Genomic DNA, 22,472 nt, shown 5'->3' with positions numbered 1-22,472 from the left:
TTCTCAGTAATAGTCTTTAATACCTTTTTAAAAATCTCAAGGAGGAGCCATGCTCAGACTGAAGCAAAAAAAAATTTTTTTAAAAAATATTGCTTCGGTGGGCAGCATGGTATACATACCAATGGTCATTCCTTACAGGGATGCCAAAACATGGGGAAAAGGGAGCGGTGGCAGAAGATGGGGAGGAGCCCAAGACAGAGCCAGAGGTCAAGAAGAGTAAGCTGGGAGCAAAGAAAAATGAAAAAGAGGCAGCAGAAGATGGCCCAGTTCTATAGGAAGACCCTCCATATCCAAAAACTTCACCCACTGGCAAATCTGCCGCACTCAAGATCTGCTCCTGAAATGTGAATCAGCCTCGAGCCTGGATTAAGAAGAAAGGTTTAGACTCCATAAAGGAGGAAGCCTCAAACACCATGTGCCTTCCAGAGACCAAATGTTGCAAGAACAGACTACTACCTGAACTTCAAGAGCAGCCTGGACTATTCCATCAGTCCTGATCAGCTCCTTTGGACAAGAATAGATGGTGCAGCCTGGTCTACTTTCCAGCCAGTGCTATCTCAAAGTCTGTTATGGCATTGGTGAGGAGGAACTGGTCAGGAAGGCCTTGTGATTGTGGTGGAATCTGACACAGTTGTGCTGGCGGCTTATGTACCTAATGCAGGCAGCAGTCTGTTAAGACTGGAGTACTCACAGCACCAGGCCTGAAGGGCTTAGCTTCAGCAAGCCCCTTATGCTATGCGGGGACTTCAGTGTGGTTCATGAAGAAGTTAACCTTCATAACCCCAGGGGAAGCACACAATCAAACACAAAACAAAACTCAAAAATGCCAGTTTCACTCCATGGGAGCCTATGGTTTTGGGTGCTGCTTGCTGAGAGCCTCTGACACCTTTACCCCAACACTGCCTGTGTCTATAGGTTTTAAACTTACATGATGAATACTTGGGCCAAGAAGTTGGTTACCACCTTGGTGACTTTTTATTGTTCCACTCTCTTTTACCTTCATGTACAACAGCAAGATCTCTTCTAATGCCCCGCCCTGGCCCCTGGCAGTGATTACTGTCCCACCATGCTATACCTAGCACTGTGACACCTCCCAAAAATCACTTTGAGCCTTGGAAATAATTCCCCCCACTGAATTATTCCTTCTTCAACAGCTCTCTAGAGAAATCTGCATTTTACTTCTCTTCTGTAATAATATGCATCCTTCAACCATGCTGTTGTGAAAGTTTCCTTTTAAGCCCAAGGTTTTTGTTTTGTGGACACCCTTTCCCTCCCCACCCTTCCACTTTTTTTTTTTTTTTTTTTTTTTTATGGTGCTGGTGATTGAACCCAGGGTCTTATGCATGTGAGGCAAGCACTCTATCAGCTGAGCTATCTACCCAGCCCACCTCCCTTTTTAATAAGAAAACATTAAGCAAAAGCTACTAATGAGAGTAGAGATTAAAAAATTCTTAGAGGTAAATGAGAACACTGATACAACGTACCAAAATCTCTGGGACACTCTGAAGGCAGTGCTAAGAGGAAAGTTCATTGCACTGAGTTCATTCCTTAAAAGAATAAGAAGTCAACAAATAAATGACTTTACGTTACACCTCAAAGCCCTAGAAAAAGAAGAATAAATCTACATCTAAAGTAGTAGAAAACAGGAATAGTTAAAATCAGAGCAGAAATAAATGACATTGAAACAAAATACACAGTTAGAAAAATTGACCAAACAAAAAGTTGCTTCTTTGAAAAAATAAGCAAATAGATAAACCCTTGGCCATGCTAATGAAGAGGAGAGAGAAAACTCAAATTACTAAAATTCATGATGAAAAAGAAAATATCACAATGGACACTACTGAAATACAGAAGATAATTAGAAACCATTTTGAAAATTTGTACTCCAGTAAAATAGAAAATCTGGAAGACATCAACAAATTTCTAGAGTCATATGATCTGCCCAAACTGAATCAGTAGGATATACACAATTTAAACAAATCAATTTCAAGCAATGAAATAGAAGGTGCTACCAAAGGCCTACCAACAAAGAAAAGCCCCAGAACCAGACAGATTCACTACTGAGTTCTACAACACTTTCAAAGAAGAGCTAATATCAAAACTCCTCAAATTATTCCATGAAATTGGAAAGGAGAAAACCCTTCCAAACTCATTTTATGAGGCCAATATTAGTCTGATACCAAAACCCTCAAAGACACTTCAAGGAAAAAAAAACTTCAGACCAATATCTCTAAAGAACATAGCTGCAAAAATTCTCAATGAAATTCTGGCAAATTGAATACAAACACATATTAAAAAGATAATGCACCACAATCAATTGGGGTACATCCCAGGGATGCAAGGTTGGTTCAACATACAGAAATCAATAAATGTAATTCATCACATTAATAGACTTAAAGATAAGAATCACATGATTATCTCAATAAATGAAGAAAAAGCATTTGACAAAATACAGCACCTCTTCATGTTCAAAACGTAGAAAAACTAGGGATAACAGGAACATATCTCAACGTTCTAAAAGCTATCTATGCTAAGCTCAATGCCAACATCATTCTAAATGGAGAAAAATTGAAAGCATTCCCTCTAAACACTGCAACAAGACAGGGATGCCCTGTTTCGCTACTTCTATTCAACATAGTCCTGGAAACTCTAACCAGAGTAATTAGACAGACGAAAGAAATTAAAGGGATATGAACAGGAAAGGAAGAACTCAAGCCATCACTACTTGCTGACAACACGATTCTATACTTAGAGGATCCAAAAAGTTCCACCAGAAAATTTCTAGAAATAATAAATGAATTCAGCAAAGTAGCAGGCACCCATAGGTCAAATGTATTTCTGTACATCAGTGACAAATCTTCTGAAAGAGAAATTAGAAAACCTACCCCATTTACAATAGCCAGAATAAAATAAAATACTTGGGAATCATCCTAACAAAATAGGTAAAAAAAAAAAAAAAAAAAAAAAAAAAGCCCTACAATTAAACTACAAAACTCTATAGAAAGAAATTGAAGAAGACCTCAGAATATGGAAAGATCTCCCTTGTTTTTGGGTAGGCAGAATTAATATTTTCAAAATGTGGGGCTGGGCTTGTGACTCAGTGGTAGAGTGCCTGCCTAGCATGTGTGAGGCACTGGGATTCTCAGCACCACATATAAATAATTAAAATAAAGGTCCATCAACAACTAAAAAATATTTTTAAAAAATTTGTCAAAATGGCCATACTAACAAAAACATTATACAGATTTAATGCAATTTCAATCAAAATCCCAATGAAATTCATCATTGAAATAGAAAAAGCAGTCATGAAATTCATTTGGAAAAATAAGAGGCCCAGAATAGCAAAGCAATTATTAGCAAGAAGAGTGAAGCAGGAGATATCACAATACCAAACCTTAAACTATACTATAGAGCCATAGTAACAAAAATGGCATACTGTTGGCACCAAAATAGACATATAGATCAATGGTACAGAATAGAAGATGTGGAGACAAACCCACATAAATACAGTTATCTCATATTAGACAAAGGTGCCCAAAACAAACATTGGAGAAAAGATAGCCTTTTCAATAAATGGTGTTGGGAAAACTGGAAATCCATATGCAGCAAAATGAAATTAAACCTCTCTCTCTTACCCTACATAAAGGGATATGAACAGGAAAGGAAGAACTCAAACTATCACTACTTGCTGATGACACGATTCTATACTTAGAGGATCCAAAAAGTTCCACCAGAAAATTAACTCAGAGTGGATCAAGGACTTAGGAATTAGGCCAGAGACTTTGCACCTAATAGGAACAAAAAAAAACAGGTCCAAATTTCCTCATATTGACTTAGGACCTGACTTCCTTCACAAGACTCTTAAAGCACAAGAAGTAAAATCAAGAATGAATAAATGGGATGGATTTAAACTAAAAAGCTTCTTCTCAGCAAAAGAAAAAATTATTGAAGAGAAGAGAGAGCCTATGGAATGGGAGCAAATTTTTACCATATGCACATCAGAGCACTAATCTCTAGGATATATAAAGAACTCAAAAAATTTATAAAGAACTCAAAAAACCCCCCAAAATAATCCAATCAATAAATGGGCTAAGGAAATGATCAGAGACTTCACAGAAGAGATAAACAAGTGATTAACAAATTTATGAAAAAATGTTCAACATTGCTAGCAATTAGAGAAATGAAAATCAAAAAACTACTGTAAGATTTTATGTCACGCCAGTAGAATGGCAATTATCAAAAAATCAAGCAGCAATAAGTGCTGGTGAAGGTATGGGGGAAAAGGTACACTGATTCATTGCTGGTGGGATGGCAAAATTGTGCAACCACTTTGGAAAGTAGTATGGAGATACCTTAGAAAAAAACATGGATTGGAACCACTATTTGACCCAGCTATCCCACTCCTAGGTCTATACCCAAAGGACTGAAAAGCAGCATGCTACAGTGATGCAGCCACCTCAATGTTTACAATGGCTCAATTCACAATAGCTAAATTGTGGGAACAGCCTACATGTCCTTTAATAGATGAATGGATAAAGAAACTGTGATATATATACACAATGGAATATTACTCAGCCTTAATGAATGAAATCATAGCATTTATGTGTAAATGATCAGAGTTGGAGAATATCATGCTAGGTGAAGTAAGCCAATCCCCAAAAAACCAAAGGCCGAATGGTTTCTCAGTTAAGTGGATGTTGATATATAGGAGGTGGCAAGGGAAGAATGGAGGAACTTTGGATTCATGGGGAGGAAGGGTGTGTGGCAGGGGGAGATGGTGGAATGAGATGGACATTATTACCCCTATGCATGGGTATGATCACACGAATGGTGTGACCATACATCAAAAGTTGTGCTCTATTTGTCTAAAAATAAGAAAAAAAGAAAGAAAGCAATCTAGCTACTGATAAATAACTTCCTTTTAACAATCAGTAAAAACAACAACAAAAAAAAACCCCACACAAACATCTGTTTAATTCCTCCTAACCTTAAATTCAGTCTATGTAGGTATTTGGCAGTGTTCTACCAAACCTTAAATTTTTGGTAAATTTGTGTAATGAACTTTAAATATATGGCATTCAATGACTGTTCAAATGTATAATAAAAAAATCAGTAGCCATTTTTGTAGGGTTTCTCTTTAAATTATTTGAATTTTGCCTCTCTTTTTTTGGTACTTTTACAAAAATAGGGCATTTCTGAAGTCTAAAAATCTTAGGATAAGAATGAAATTTTAAAAATTATTATAAAGTTGAGGTTAACAGAAAAGACCTGGATTTATGGACCTACTTTGCTACCTTCCTAGCAGTGTAGCCTTCAGGTGGTCAGAGTAGAAAGGAGGAGGGAAAGGAAAGGATAAATATTTGTCTCACATAATGGTGACTCAGTGAGTACTCATAGTAGCCCAGGAAAGTGGGTGTTTTATCCTTATTTTACCCATGGGGATCCTAAAGCTCTGAGAATTAATTCTTTTTCTTTATAACAAACTAGACGAGGAACAGAGTCTCTTTACTACTAAAACTTATGGTTCTCATACTGCATGAAACCTCTGAGGTCTTGTTTTCCTTCATTCTGGAATGGGAGTAAGAATATCTAGCAAGGGTGACTGTAAGAATTAAAACCATACAAGGGCTTTGAAGCCACCTGACATACTGGAATAACTTACTGGAACATAGTAATTGCTTAAAAATATTTTCAAAATGGCTCAGTGGCAAAGTGCTTGCCCAGCATGCATGAGGTCCTGGGTTCGATCCTCAGCACTACATAAAAATAATAAATATGTAAAATAAAGGTATCATTTCCATCTACATCTAAAAATTTTTTTTAAAAAGTAATGTTTGTTATACCTAGGTGAATAGTTTTTATATTTGTCCTTAGATTTATGTATAAGATTTCTAACAATATTTTAACTACCATTCTTTCAGAATATACCAAAATTTTAAAATATATTTAGAGACATAGTGCTCTAAAAAAAAATAGGGGGTGTGAGAGAATTGGTGTGCATGTGTTTTTCTTTAGGAACAGTAGCAAATGGATTTTGATAAAAGTTGAATAAGCATTCATCTTTTCCTTTGTCATCTTTTATTGTGAAGTTGATTTATTTTTAATGAAATGGATTTCTTAGAATTTTCATTTCTATAAATTCAGGGGGTTCCCAAAGTCACCTTAAGGTTGGATATTTCACTAGAAGGACTCAAAGAACTGAGAGCTACTATACTCGTGGTTATGGTTTATTACAGGAATAAGATAAAGATTAAAATCAGCCAAGAAAAGGAAGTACAAAGGGCTGAGTCCTGGAAAGTACCAAATGTGGAACTTCTATTGTCCTCTCCTTGTAGAGTCTCAGAGGGTTGTTTTCCTGTCATCCATGTGAAAAGTAAGCACAGAGTATTGTAGGCCAATCAGGGAAGCTCACCTGAGCCTTTGGTGTCTTGCATTTTTATTGGGGCCTGATCACATTCTGGTCACATGATTGACCTTTAATCTTCAACCCCTTTCACCTTCCCCCACCCCTTAGTGGTTTCCAATCATTTTATATAAGCTGGAACAATCAGAAGAATAGCTGAGTTCTTTAATTATTTTTTGGTTTATTAATCGATTTCCATGTACAGCCAATCCTAAGTTCTAATATATTTAAATGATTACCACCTCTACAGGATAAGTCAAGTAATTCACCAACACCTTCTGGGTTAGGCTGTTGGTACATATTGTCATGAATTTATTACCTAGAAAGACCTTGAGATAGGCCTTAGAAGGTACAATTTTTCTTTCTGATGCCAGGCTGTGTGTTCCAATGTCTAAGCCTCTGATACACATATTATCCAAATCACATTTGTACCCATTTATAGTATATGCCAGTACTACTTCTTGGGGGGAGTGAGTAATCTATTACCTGCAGTATACTTTGTTATTTCTCATGTTTCAAGGGGTTTGCTATAGCCTAATACATAATTTGGTTCATGTTATCTTATGAATGTTGTTCACAATAATTTAAATTTTGATCGTGTCCTGTTTTCCCATGCTGAGGATACCAATTATTCTTAATTTTAGAGCCAGACATAGACTTCTGTCTTTAAAAAAATGTAGTGATAATCCTTCTCGTCACTATATATTTTCTCAACTGCCTATGTGTTTTTTTCCAAATACATCTTATGACAGTTATAAAGAGTACTGAAAAGAGATTGTGTGGTTATTTTGGAAATAATATCAATAATATGCCAGCAGTATTTTACATCATTTCACTTTTAATTTTAGGTTCATGGTTCAAAATCAATGAACATATTTGGTGGCTTTCGACAGATGATAAAAGAAGGAGGTGTCCGTTCCCTTTGGAGAGGAAATGGCACAAATGTCATTAAAATTGCTCCTGAGACAGCTGTTAAGTTCTGGGCATATGAACAGGTAATCATCTGTGGAAATTTTTTAAAAACAGGAGTTACTGAACTGATTGAATAAAGATGATCATATGATGCTTTTGGAATTCTTGTTTAATGCATAATAACTGTTCACATATACTCAGTATATCATATACTGTATATATGTATGATATTAGATCATATTCTAGATAAACTCAGCAATTCCTCATGACTAAATTCTGGGATTCTGAATCTTGTAATATTCTTTCTAAAGAAAGACTTTTGTGTTCTTTTGTAAGTAGCTCTTAAAGGAAAGGTAGGGTTTTAGCTTATTTATTGTGAATTCCTAGGAGAGGCAACATGCTAACATAAATTTTATGCAAGCATCCCAATATAATCTGTGAATAGAAAACTTTTGAGTTGAAGTCCTTTGTGTAATTTAACACTGATATGAAATGGAGTTGAATTGAGAGAGAAGGTTCTGTCAAGGCAGGGGCTTGGCTTCCCTATGCGCTCCAGCTTCTAGGCAGAGCCAGGCATATGATAAGCACTGTTTGTTGAATGAATGAATGAGGTGATAATGGAGCACATCCTTCTCTGAGTCCTTTTCTCTGTTGACTGAAGTTGACTTGGATTGTTTTGGATATTGCTTCAGCTTCACATGGCAGTAACAGAAAACAGGGCAGTGGTTTTAGAGTTTGGTTTCTCTTTATGATCATTATTAGTACTGTCTACGAAGTTATTTTTTTCCATCATTTTTTACATCATTGTTTATCATGGACTATAAAGGGCTTTGAAATTAAACTTCATTCCACATATTTTGTTTTATTTATTTTAAATGGATTTTAGATTATTCGGGAGAGTGATTTTTTTCCAACAGCAGATTCGAGGAGATTACCAAATCCAGTGATGTTCCTGTAGGATTAGGAAAAAGATAAGCAAAGAAAAAAATGTTGAAGAACAGCTAGCTTCCAGGACTTTAATTAGAACTTATTGGAACAGGTATTTTCCTTATGTGAATATTTGACCATTTAAATGACTAGTAAGGGCTGGTGTTTTAGATACCGTTAGGTTTATTTGACCACATATTTGCTTTTATAATAGAAAAGCCAAAGCCTAAAATAAATAAGTATTCAAAAATAATCCCATTATATTAATATGCAGGAAGTTTTGTATATTGGAAAGTCCATAGTTATTGCAAGCAAGTGGGTGCATTATACTTTATACCATTTATCAAGTTCTTACCTTGGATATTACCAACAGGCTTCTATCCACCAAGGCTCCTTCCTGAGCACTTGTTCCATTATTCTGATTTCTGCATGCTAACTTTTGTTAGACATTAAGAGAAAGCTCTCTAGGCAGTGTTCTCATGATCTCTGGGGCGGTTGATGCCATTCCATTTTCTTCCCTCTTACAGAAGTTCTGTTCATCCCTTAGTGCTCTCTTAAGACCATCTTGCTGTGAGAAGCAGTTCCTAATCATTCCAAACAAAACCAGTGCATCCCTTGCACAGCCTCTTTAGGATGCAAAACTACAGAATACCCAGAAGACTTGGGTTTCATCCCAGGTCTGCCTGACTCTGGAACCCATGATGTTAACATCCTGACTAATTAATATTTTGGCTTCTTTTGGGTCATATTTCCATCTTTAGTCCAATCAGCTATTTTGAATTGATACTGGTGGTTCAGGGAGGTGCTAGGGTTGGCATGTTAGTGTACTTAAATGTATCATTGACAAAAACTGTTTTCTACATTGTTTTGTTAATATTTGGTTGTCAGTTACTGTTTTTATTTGTACTGGTGAAATAAACTCATCTTTAAAAGGAAACTATGAGGGAAAATGCCTAAAAATTATGAAAACTTTATTAACCCATGTTTTTTGTGTGTCTGGAAAAGAATGCTGTTACTCTGTTTTAGCAAAGGAGCAATTTGTTCCAGCCTGTGGAATATCCGTATTCTGTGGAAATCTAACCTGAGAACCGCTGTCCAGTACACTGAATGTATTAGCATTTCAGCCTTATCTTTCTGCTAGGTATCATTAATGTAACATATGCATTTTGAGACACATCATCACATTGTCAATGAATTCATTTCTAGGAGCTGATTTGTATTTTGGTATTGTTTTAATTAGCTTGAGCTGCTAGAACAAAATGCCACCAACTGCATGGCTTAAACATTAGAAATTTACTTTTCACAGTCTGGAGCTCGGGAAGTACAAGATCAAAGGACCAGCCAATTTGGTTTCCTGCCTTGCAGATGGTTGCTTCTTGTCACATTTTCAGATTGCCTTTCCTTGGTGCATGCATGAGTGGAGAATAAGCTTTCTGGTGTCCCTTCTTACGAGTGCCATTCCTATCATTAAGGTTTAACCTCATCTAACCTAATTGCTTCCAAAGGCCCCATCTTCTACTGCCACCATGTTGAGGTTTAGGGTTCAACATGTGAATTTTAGGGGGCACAGTTCTGTCGATAGCATGTACTAATGTTCATTTTAAAACTTTTTCATACAGTATAAGAAGTTGCTTACTGAGGAAGGACAAAAAATAGGAACCCTTGAGAGATTTATTTCTGGTTCCATGGCTGGAGCAACTGCACAGACTTTCATTTACCCCATGGAGGTAAGTACCCCATTGTGAAGTCCGACTCCTTGATGGAGTTTGCATTGGCATCTAGTTTTTTGGTTTTTTTTTGTTTGTTTGTTTGTTTTTAAGAGAGAGAGAGAGAGAAAGAATTTTTTAATATTTATTTTTAGTTCTCGGTGGACACAACATCTTTATATTTATTTTTTTAATGTGGTGCTGAGGATCACACCCAGCGCCCTGTGCGTGCCAGGTGAGTGCACTACCGCTTGAGTCACATCCCCAGCCCTAACAGTTTTAAATAACAAGCTTATCTCATAGTTTCTATGGATCAAGAATCAGGGAGCAGCTTGGCTGGGTTTCTCTGGCTCGAGGTTTTTCAGTGCCTATCTTCAAGGTGTCAGCCAGGGCTGCAGTCACCTTAAGGCTCTGCTGGGGGTGGAGGTACTTCCAAGCTCTCCATGTTGCCATTGTCAGGCCTCAGTGGCTGGAAGCCTCAGTTCCTTATCATGTTGGCCTTTCTACTGGCTGCCCGAGTATCTTCCCAACATGGTAGCTGGCTTCCCTTATAGTCAGTGATGAGAAAGGAGGGGGTTAGGGGTGGGAGGGGTGGGGGGTGCGGAGAAAGAGAGAGAGAGAGAGAGAGAGAGAGAGAGAGAGAGAGAGAGAGAATGAGCAAGCATGTGCATTTAAGATGAAAATTGCTCTTTTTCGTCACTTCTGCCATATCCTGTTGGTCACACAGACCAATCCTGGTAGAGTGTTGTAGAGATCACACAAATCTGTGCCTGCCAAGAGTCAAGGATCAGTCTTAGAGGTTAGCTACCCCTGTGTTGGTGACAAGAATTCCCATTTCTTTCCAAAGAGTACCATAAACTTAATAACAGAACCTCAGGATTTGATTATATGGTGGTGATCCTAACCAGACCTCCTTCCATAAGACCATGGACTTGTGGACTGTTTTACATAGCCTTTGAGCTAAGAACTTTTTTTGTTTCTTTGTTTCTTTGTTTTTTACAATTTTCAAAGGCAAGTAGAGACAAAACAAAAGAAAAACAAAGAATATGCAACAGAGACCTGACATTTCAGGCCTGCAAAGACTGAAATATTTATTATCTGGCTTTTACAGAAAACATTTTCCAACTCCTGCTTTAGGATAAAAACAATATTGTAGATGTGTTTATCTCTATTGACATAACAATGGGTTTGTAGTAATCGATAAGACCCTTAACTTCCACTGCCTTGTCATATGTATGTCAATATATATTGTTCATATTACTCCTCTTAGAAAAGGTATCCTAATTTAGTACCCATCCTTATATCCTCCATCTCAATGATCACCTTCCTCCTCCCTCCTTTCCACCCCTCCTATCCTCGAAATGCTGGTAGCCTTCAAGACATCCTTTCCTTCATCCTCCACACCAGTCATATTATGACATCAATAGATGATCTTGTCTCCATTTCCTCTGTCCCTGTCCTCATTCATATCCTCTTTGCAGTAAATGGGTCTTTCTGGCTCTGGTCTTAGCCCTTCAGGGGCAATAATACATGAGGGAGGACAGACTGGCAAATTGAACAGCCATGTGAGTGACAACGTGTGCTAGTTATTTGTTCTCCATAAAGTTGCTTCTTTTGAATTCCATGAAGTTAGAGTTACTGTGGATGATGTTTGGTTATATTCTTTCATATCCAGGTTATGAAAACCAGGCTAGCTGTGGGCAAAACTGGACAATACTCTGGAATATATGACTGTGCAAAGAAGATTTTGAAACATGAAGGCTTTGGAGCTTTTTACAAAGGCTATGTTCCCAATTTATTAGGCATCATACCTTATGCAGGCATTGATCTTGCTGTGTATGAGGTACGTTTACAACAGTGTTTTGAATCTGCAAATGTAATCATTATTGCTCTTAATGCTAGAGTTTCACTTTATATAAAGTAGGTATATATCAGACAGCAGCTTCTGACTTCACTATTCTAGAGTGTGTCCTTTGATCTTTTTTTCAAGTACCTTGAATATGAAACTCACGAGTATTGGTCACTTTCATATTAGATTTCCTTGTGAATTATTTTTGTTAACAAAGAGAGTGAACTCAAATTCAGATATGGTTGTTCAGCTTAGAAGGTGGTATAAGGGGTTTTCTTGGGACAGAGGAGAGAAAAATAAGCAAAAATGTCACATTTGCTTTGATTTGTTAAGATGGGACATTGATGAAGCCAAGTGACCAATGTGGGTAATATAATACAGATGCATTTGTTGTACTAGACAATTCAGAATACAAACCTTGGATCAGCCCTGCTACCTAAATCACTTGATTATTTATAAATTTAAGAAACATTTATTTATTGAGTACATACTATGTGCAAGACACTGGGTTAGAACATGGATCCTGGTGATTTAAAGGACTCAGTGTCTGCTGTTAAGAAATTGAAAGTCTGGCTAGGTGTGGTGATGCATGCCTGTAATCCCAGTGACTTGGGAGGCTCAGTTAATAGGATCACAAGTTCAAGACCAGTCTTGGCAGCTTAGTGAGATCCTGTCTCAAAGTAAAAATAGAAAGTGCTGGTACGAAACTTGGTAGATTCAATCTCTAGTACCACCACCACCACCACAACAACAAACAAACGAACACACAAACTGAAGGTCTGATGGGGGAACACAGATAAGCTTACAGCTAAAGCACAGTGGTTGGTTAGTTGTGTTATGACAGACATAAGCCGGGGCACATATTAGGAGGAGACCCAATCTATAGCTGAGGGGGAGAGGTGGGGATGTGTAAAGAAAGCTTTTTTAGAGGACTTTGCCACTTCTTAATTTTAACAACTTTATTGCGATACCATATATTGCACCCACTTAAAGCATTATAATTCAAAAACTTTGGGTATGTTACATCATTATTAACTTTTTAAAATTATGATAACGTGACATCAAATTTACCATTTCAACAGTTTTAAATGTTCAATTCAGTGACATTAGTCATATTCACAGTATTTGTGGAGCCTTCATCACTGCGTATTTCTAAAACATTTTTTATCAGGCTAAATAGAGAGTTTTAATTATTAAGCAGTAAACTCCCTGCCCCACCTTCCCTTCACTCTCTTGTAACCTCTACTCCACTTTCTGTCTTATGAATTTGTATACTCCAGAGGTTCTGTAAGTGAAATCATACAATCTTGTCTTTTTACATCTGGCTTATTTCACTTGGCATATGTCTTCAAGATTCCTTCATGCTGCAGCATGTGTCAGAACTTCATTATTTTTACTGGATAAATAATATTCCATTGTATATACATACAATTATCCACCATATAGCAATGTTTGGGACAATGAAGGACACATGTGATGGTGGTCCCACAAGATTATAATGGAGCTGAAAAATTCCTGTTGCCCAGTGATGTCACAGGCATCTTAACAGCATTAGTGTGAGGAACTACTCACGTGTTGCAGTGATGCTGGTGCAAACAAACCTATCCTGCTGCTAGTTGTATGAAAGTATAGCACATACAATTATGTACAACATGTAATACTCAGTAATGGTGATAAATGACTATGTCACGGGTTTATGTACTTATTGTATTCTACTATTTATTGTTACTTTAAAGTGTACTCCTACTTTTTAGAATTTTTTTTAGTTTGTTCTTTTTAGATATATGTAACAGTAGAGTGTGTTTTGACATATTATACATATATGGTATATTCCTATTTTAAAAAAATGTCTAATGATCTGGGCAGCAGTTCTGGAAGCTGAGACAGGAGGACTACAAGCTCAAAGCCAGCCTCAGCAACTTAGTGAGGCTCTAAGCAACTCAGTGAAATCCTGTCTTTAAGTAAAATATTAAAAAGGGCTGAAATATGGCTCACTGGTTAAGCCTCCCTTGGGTTCAATCCCTAGTAGTCCCCCCAAAAAATTGTCTACTGTAATATAGTATATTATGTTGTATCAGCAGTAGCCTTATACATCTCATAATTTTTTAAAAATATTGTATTAATTGTTGGTGGACCTTTATTTATTTATTTATTTATATTTGGGTGCCAGGGATTGAACTCGGGGGAACTTGACCACTGAGCCATATCCCCAGCCTTACTGAGTTGCTTAGCACCTGGCTAAACTGCTGAGGCTGGCTTTAAACTCACCATCCTCCTGCCTCCCCGAGCTGCTGGGATTACAGGTGTGGCCACGGCGCCCAGCCCCTTTATTTATTTTTATATGGTACTGAGAATTGAACCCAGTGCCTCACACATGCTATGCAAGTGCTCCACCACTGAGTCCCAGCCCCAGCTCAACATCTCATCTTTGTGAATCTCTTGATTACCTCATTTCCTCTTGTGTTTGGTTTAATCTCACGTTGTTTAGTTCATCTTGGCCCTGAGAGAAATACCTGCACCATATGTATGCACCATATGGCCTGGGTGTGAAGTAGGCCACACTATCTAGGTTTGTGTAAGTACATTCCACAGTGCTCACATGACAGTGAAACACCTGGGGGAACGCATTTCTCAGGTGTCCTCCTCATTCAGCAGCACACGACTTCATCTTTTTCCATTCTTTTGCTTCTAGCTTATGTGTTCTTATATCTAACATGAGCCTCTTGTCGATAGAATATGGTTGATCCTATGTGTTGTATCATTCAGTGATTTATATTTTTTAATAAAGACCTTTAATCTATTACATTGAAAGCAGTTACTGATAGAACTTGCTATTGCCATTTTGTTTACTGTTTTCTGTTTGTCTTATAGATTTTTTTGTTCCTCCTTTCCTTTCTTATTACCTTCTTTGGTGTTAATTTTTTTTGTAGTGACATGTTTTAATTCTCATTTCCTTCTGTGTCTGAACTATAAATATTAGTTTTGTGGTTACTATTGCAATTAAATAAAACATATTAAGGCTATAATAATCTCTTTTAAACTAATTGCAACTTAACTCCAATCTTATATGAAAGCTCTAGTCCTCTATGTCTCTGACCTCCTCCTTCCACTTTGTTATTATTAATGACACAAATGACTTCTCTTTATATTGTATGTCCATGAACAGATTTATAATTACTTTTTATGCTTTTGTTTTTTAAACTTCTGTACCAGAGCTTGAAGCTATTTACATCCTTCAGTACAATTCTACAATATTTTATAATTTATATTTACCTTTACCAAGGGTTGATATTTTCCTATGGTTTTGTGTCGCTGTTTATTGACCTTTTCTTTCCACTTGAAGGATTCCCTTTAGCATTTCTTGTAGGGCAGGTCTAGTGGTGATAAACTGTCTCAGCTTTCATATATCTAGGAAGCTCTTAACTTCTCCTTCATATTTATAGAACACGTTTGCCAATACAGTATTCTTGGTTGACACATTTTTATTTTTAGCACTTCGAATATAACATATCACTTCCTTTTAGCCTGCAAGGTTTCCATTAAGAAATCTGATGATAATCTTACAGGATTAAAAACCAAATGATTTGTACTAGTTACATACCATATTAGCATAAATTTTATGCCTAAAATATTTTATGTTGAAAGAGCTAATTAACTCATATATTTAATACAACTTATCCTGGGTGTTGCCTTCTAATGAAATACAGGGGCCTCGAATAACAGGGGAGAGAAGATGGCTCTAGATCAGCACACTGATTCTGAGCCCTTTTAAAAAAAATCTCCATTGGAATACATTATTACTAAGATCAGAATAATAGATCCATGTCAGAGTTTCTATAAGGACCAAATGAAATAATGAAAGTGTCAAGAGTGTAAACTTAGATATAAGTAGTGTTATAATGTTTTTATTAGTATTTACCATAAAAAATATTCTTTGGATCCTACAACATTTGGTGTGTTATTGATCTTCAGGTTTGTTTTAAAAGAAGATGAACAACCAGGGCATACCTCTCATGTACTGAATCTCCAGTTGCTTCCCTACCTCCCTGTAGAGCTGCTGCCTCCTGCCATGACTGTTGCTCCCAGGAATGTGTACCTCCTCTCACAGACAATGGCAGTCTCTTATGAAGATGAGAATAGTTGTGGAAATGCTTGCCTAGAGTGAGAGTGATTGTCAAGCTTGTTGTTCATTATTTTTATTCTTTTCTCTATTTCTGGGACAGCTCTTAAAGTCCCATTGGCTGGATAATTTTGCAAAGGACTCTGTAAACCCTGGTGTCATGGTGTTGCTGGGATGTGGTGCCTTATCCAGCACCTGTGGCCAGCTGGCCAGCTACCCCTTGGCTTTGGTGAGGACTCGCATGCAAGCCCAAGGTAAGTTTATTTATTTATTTTTAAATTGGTGCATCTCAGTTATATAGATTGATGTGTTTTAATGTGGCATATTTGCACAAACATAAAAACACAATATGATCAGTTTCACTATCCAATATCTCATCACCCTTTTTCTCTTCCCTCCCTAATAGTCACTTTTCTGATTCCATGGTATCCTCTTTTTCTCAGTCTTTTCCCTCTAGCTTCCTGCATATGAGGGAATCTTTGAATCTGACTTATTTTGCTCAACATTGCTCTCTAGTATCACTAATTTTCTACAAAATGACATAATTTTATTCTTCTTTATGGCTGAATAAAACTACATTGTGTTTACATACCACATTTTCTTTATTTTTTCATCTCTTGATAGATCTAGGCTGATTCCATAACTTGAGTGTGCTGAAGTAAACATTCATGTATCTTTAAAGTATGCTGACTTTAATTCTTTTGGATAAATACCAACAAGTCATATAGCTGGATCATATGGTAGTTCTATTTGTAGTTTTTCACCTATTATTCTAATAGTTGCAAAGTTTCTGCTCTTAGGGCTTTGATTCATTTTGAGTTTACTTTTGTCCAGGGCAAGAGATGAGAATTTAATTTCATTCTTCTACATATGGATATCCAGTTTTCTAAGCATTGATTACTAAAGAGGCTGTCTTTTTTCTTTCTAATGTATGTTTGGGGCTCCTTTGTCAAGAATCAGATAATTGTAGCTGTGTGGGCTTGTCTCTGTATCTTCTATTAAGAACATAATGGGTATTTTGATGGGAATTGCATTGAATCTGTATATTTAGATACTCTGACCATTTTAACAATATTAATTCTGCCTATCCGTGAACATGAGATGTCCTTATATCTTTTAGTGTTTCCTTCAATTTTTTTGTTTAGTGTTCTATAATTTTTATTATAGAGGTTTTTCACCTCTGAAGGTGAGTTTTTGATTAACACCAATAAAAAGTGCTGCATCAGTCACATGCTTTTGGAACTTCAATTTAATTGAAACAGCTGAGTGTAGTTTTAAGAGAATTTCTCAAACTTTTCCCCCATTATTGTCTCCTTAAGTTTCCTCTTTGGAAGTTCTTTAGTATCTCCCACTTCATAAAATTTTAATGCCATAGATACACCACATTTACATGTATGATTTTTATATAAACAGAATAAGATTATTTTCTTTGGACTGTTTTAATGTCATATATAAAGTACATGTTTATGCATGATTTATATTTAAACAGAATAAGATTTATTTTCTTTTTACTCTGTTGAATGTATGTTATAAGAGTATAAGTTTTGGTATCTATAGAGTTTCGGTTTATATCCTTGCCCTAAATTTCTTTGGGTTTCCATTTTCTTTTTTTTTTTAAGAGAATCATGTTTTTTTCCAGTTGTTAATGAATCTTTATTTTATGTATCTATCTATCTATTTATCTATCTATCTATTTATTTATATGTGGTGATGAGAATCAAACCCAGTGCCTCACACGTGCAAGGCAAGCACTCTACTGCTGAGCCTACAACTCCAGCCCCTGAGTTTCCATTTTCTATTCTGTGAATGGACATGAAAAGAATTAGTAGCAATATATGTAAAGCACATGGCACTTGTTATTTTTTTAGTAAATAGTGACTACAATTGTTTGTTGTTAGTGCTGCTTGGACCTCACAAACTTTGGACTGGGATTCTTCCTCACTGTGTCACTAGCGCCTTTCTTCACTTTGATTATACTATTCTGTCCTAGTTCTTCTGCCCACTCACTGATTATTCTCTCCTTACTATTTTCTGGCTTTTATAACTATACTCACTCTATCAAAGTATGCATTGGGTACCTTTCTTTTACTTTTTTCACCTGTTCAATCTCATCCACTGTTAATTTCTTTGAATAGTGCACCCTGGGCATCTACAACTCCATCCCCAACCTCTTTTCCAAGTGCATCCATCTCTCATTCACAAGCAGTGGGTCATTAATTGAAAAATACTTCTTGAGCCATTGCAGGGTGCTAAACACTGCTGGATGCTAGATTAGAGCACTCAACAGGTAAAATGTGGTTCCTGCCATTGTAGAGTGGAGCAGACACACATCCAGAAAGTGAACAACCTTAATAAATTACCTCCCCTTTGTTAGGGGAGCACAGAGAAAAGGCTGTAACTTAACTCCAGCTGGTGACTGGAAAGACATGTGGGAGTTGGCTAGGCAGAGGCAGATGAAATGGATTAGGAAAGAGCATCTCAGCCTGAGGAAAAGCATTGTGAAGTTAATGGGGCAGGAGCAAAGGCAGCACCTTGGAGTAGTTGAGAACCAATCATGTGATTGCAGAGAAGAATGCAAAGTAGTAAACTAAATGTTTTGAGTATTCTCTCATTTAACCATTGTAATCATTTGGGGGACCTTGACACTGACATTACCCACATTTTGCAGATGAGTAACTGGGGCAAAGATAGGAACTTCTAGAAAGTTATACATTTGGTAAATAGTGGCACTAGAATTTAAACCCAGGCATCAAACCATTGCCTAATGAGCTTACCCCTCCCATCTGCTAGTTCCAGCACAGACCTTCGCGTGGCTGCCATGTTTGTGGTTTCCAAAGTCAGGTCTGACCATTTTACATCTGCTCAGACATCTTTGTAACTCTTCAGTGTCTTCAGAGTAAATTCCAAAGTTCTTAGTGGGAACCCCAAAGCCTTTAGTCATTTGTCCCACTATACTTTTAGCTTCATCTTCATTTTCCTACCCCTACCTTGACCACTTCAGCCTCTTGGTACCACCTATATAATGACCACATCCTACAATTGTCTGTGTCCCCTAACATATGTTGGTTCCTACCTTTGTCTTTGTTGTGCAGCAAAACAGGTTTCCTTCCATCCTTTGCTATCCTACTGAGATAATTTTCAAGGATCAAGTCCCTTATGTTTTCTTAAGCTTCTCAGAGTTTCTCTGTACTTCCCCCACTGGACAAAATGTAACTGTTTGCTGTGCAGTGCTTGGCTAATGAGGGAGTAGGAGGTGGTAGAGTATTGAGGTGGAAAGCATATGGCTTTAGAGTCAACCAACCCACGGATCTACCACTTGCTAGCTAAGGGTTCAATTTTTTTTAATGTTCCAAGCCCATTTATAAAATGGATGTGTTTACCTTGTAGAGTTAGCAAGGAAAGTAATTAACCCAATGCCTAGAGCATAGTAATTATTCAATAAACAACTGTTTTTGCCATCATTATGATAGGACACTCACTGACAGGTGCCATAGAAAGGATAATTTTAAAAGGTGTTTTATTTTTATCTTTTTCTTTCATCATATTCTAAATATGGTCCTGAATCCTAGTTGTTTATTGTAATGTAAACATGCTTAAATACTAAATTACCCTTGTTTGTTTGTTTGTTTTTATAATTTTCTAGCCATGGTAGAAGGAGCCTCACAACTGAACATGGTTGGCCTCTTTCGAAGAATAATTTCTAAAGAAGGAGTACCAGGACTTTACAGAGGCATCACCCCAAACTTCATGAAGGTGCTCCCTGCTGTAGGCATCAGTTATGTGGTGTATGAAAATATGAAGCAAACTTTAGGAGTAACTCAGAAATGACAAGTTGAAGTTTTTGCTTTAGCATGTTTATGGAAATTCTCAACTATCTCTAAGTGACTTCTACAATTGTGATGAATCTCTGGCAAAAGAAGCAGTATATATATATATTTTTTTTTAACAGAAGTATATCAGTGATCGCTAAATTGTTTGGACTCAATTTTATGTATACAAAATATTAAAAATCATAGTTTTATAAGTTTTAAGAAAGCCACAAAATTGAACTTTGTGTTTTCTGATTAGTCCTTCTGCAGATCTGTGCCCTGAATCCTAAATCTGAATATGTACTCACTTGAGCTAAATTTATTTTGCATGGTAGAATTATAAATCACTAATCTTCATTCTGGTTGATTCAAATTTATGCTAATTCCTTTATTCCTAAATGTCTTTTAGAAATGATCAGAAAACATTATGACTTAATTTTTTTTTTTACATTTTAGATGTCTTTATAGACTTAAACTTTTCTCATAGAACCATTAATAGAAAATCATTGTATTTGCAGTGTATTTTATAGCATTTAAATAAATATAGGGTTTGTTTGCCAATCTTTCTTTCAGAATTAAATCAGAGTAGAAATGGACATAAGTGGCAGAATGTGTAAGGAGAAGCAATGAAATAATATTTATTTCAGTAGGCACATTTCCATTTTACTTACACTGTTATTTGGTTCCTGGGATCATACTCTGATTGTCATATAAAACTGTTAAATTATCAACAGGAAACAATTTATTTGAAAGATTCTATTTATTCTGTCTTAGCGTTGAAAAACATCAAGGAGACAAATGCATTTTTCTTATACCAGTTTCTGAAGAGCATCTCTATTTGTGTCTCCTTTGTTTTCTACTTTTTCAATCAGATTCTGTTTATCAGGAAGGCTTCTCAGGACCATTCTTAGTAATCTGGAATTTCTTAATGACATGAAGTGAGGTGATCAAGGGTCAATGACATGCTCATTTCCTCTTTACTGATGAATATATTTGAACCAGCCATTCTCAGTTTGGGTAGCACAAAGCTAAAAGAACAGTACATATTCATATTAGTATATATTAATCTTACATATGAGATACTTATATTTAAGTAAAAGACAATTTGTAAGCATTTACATCCATATTTTCATTTGGAACATGGTAGAAAGTTTTAGGAACATTATGGAAAACTTACTTTATAATATTGGTAACATTCTAAAATCTTACTAAAGCCATTTTTTGTAGTCAACTTTTATGATTTGTGTGATTAGAAGTTGAAGTTATTTTTAATATTTTTTCATTGAGTTCCTAGACCCACTTGATTTCTAGTAATTTCTGTTATAAATTGACAACACTTTCATGAAAATCTAGTGAAATAATAGGTATTTATGTTATTTGAATCTACCTCTTTTATTATTTGAACCAAAGAGAAACATTGACTTGTGTTTGTGTGACAAACTCTAAAATACAGTTTATTTACATATGCCTGATAAATGTCTCAATATTTTCATACTGTACTATAAGTATGGCACTCTGTCTTCAGGTTTATTTGTACTTTTGAGTGATACATAAAATGATAATATTAAGGTACATGATTAGTTCTTTTTTACTCATAAAACTGTGGAAATGAATGGTTTCATTATCCTTTTTGATATTTCTAGTTGGTGAAAAATATGAAAATATAACTTCATTGTGAATTTGAATTGTTCCATGTTAAACATTTGTAAGGTATGAATGGTAAGATATCTGCACATCTTGTATCTTTTGAAAAAATGATTTTGTATCTTTTGGAAAAAGCCCCCAGTTAAAGATAGCTTATTTCTGGCAGTACTGCATTTTACTTTCCATTTATATTAAAAAAAAAAAAAAATGTTTATTTTTAACATGACTTGTTTCCTAATTTTTAAAATAATTTATAAATAAAGCAAAAATTATCTGTGTCGAAGAGTTTATATCCATGGCTGTGGTTTGAATAATGATTTTCACATGGGGCACTACATTGTCATTCTAAATATTTTGACCTTTCCTGAGCAAGCATAGTAGTTATTGTCTGTATCATGCATTTTGCCATAACATGATTTTTTTTTTTTAACATCCAAACCTCTCATTCATCAGTTAGAGTTATAGGAGGGATGAGACTGTTCACTGTGCCAAGAGGAATCAAGGTCAGAGGTTAAGCTTGGCCCAGCTAGATGTGGAGTGTGTGTTGAAATCGTGACCAAAAAATAAATAAATAAATAAATAAATCTAAGTTTACTGGTAAGTCATTTTAAAATGCAAATTAACAAGGAAGTAAAAAATTGTATTTAGAATAAGACTAGAGAAAGTCTGCATTCCAACCCCAGTGCTATTCAGACTCCAGAAATCATGTCTTCCTCTGCTCTATTGAACATGCTGCCAAATTTGTTTGTAGCCTGTTCCTCTTCTCTTCCCATCAAGACAGAAGCACATGATCAGGGATTGTGTTTTACAGTAATTCGTTCATAGTGTGGCATGGTTTCCTCATCCCTGAACAGAAATTTTGCCAGCCTCTTTGTCCTCAGGGAATTCTTTATTGGAGAAGAGCACCCAAAGAGCATTGTTAGCGGGTACCAGCATCCTTCCTCTGGCTCCTTTGCCTCATTCCCCTGGGAAAAGCGCGGGCGACTGGAGGGAGGGCCAAAGCTCTGGGGTGCAACCCCAGCCCCTTGGCTCATTCCTGTCCCCTGGTCCCCTCAGGAGGGGGCTGAGCTGCTACTCTCCAACCACACACAGTGTGAATGAA

At 36.3% G+C, this 22,472-nt stretch overlaps 1 protein-coding gene and 1 pseudogene across 1 annotated transcript in view; both read left to right on the top strand.

Annotated features, from left to right (window-relative positions):
• The window catches only part of Slc25a24 (solute carrier family 25 member 24), a 48,311-nt gene extending 26,651 nt beyond the window's left edge, over positions 1 to 21,660 (top strand). The window contains exons 6-10 of the mRNA XM_027943158.2: positions 7,252 to 7,398; positions 9,862 to 9,969; positions 11,624 to 11,791; positions 16,021 to 16,171; positions 19,561 to 21,660. Coding sequence (XP_027798959.1) covers positions 7,252 to 7,398; positions 9,862 to 9,969; positions 11,624 to 11,791; positions 16,021 to 16,171; positions 19,561 to 19,745 — 759 coding nt within the window. The 3' untranslated portion in view covers positions 19,746 to 21,660. The remainder of the gene's footprint in view (positions 1 to 7,251; positions 7,399 to 9,861; positions 9,970 to 11,623; positions 11,792 to 16,020; positions 16,172 to 19,560) is intronic.
• On the top strand, positions 141 to 1,232 carry LOC114098907 (DNA repair nuclease/redox regulator APEX1 pseudogene; annotated as a pseudogene).
• Positions 21,661 to 22,472: the final 812 nt, after the last annotated feature.

The sequence above is a fragment of the Marmota flaviventris genome, chromosome 10 (genome assembly GCF_047511675.1).
Source record: "Marmota flaviventris isolate mMarFla1 chromosome 10, mMarFla1.hap1, whole genome shotgun sequence".
Lineage (NCBI taxonomy): Eukaryota > Metazoa > Chordata > Mammalia > Rodentia > Sciuridae > Marmota > Marmota flaviventris.
The sequence above is the reverse complement of the archived record's forward strand: the minus strand, read 5'-3'. Positions and strand labels throughout refer to the sequence as shown.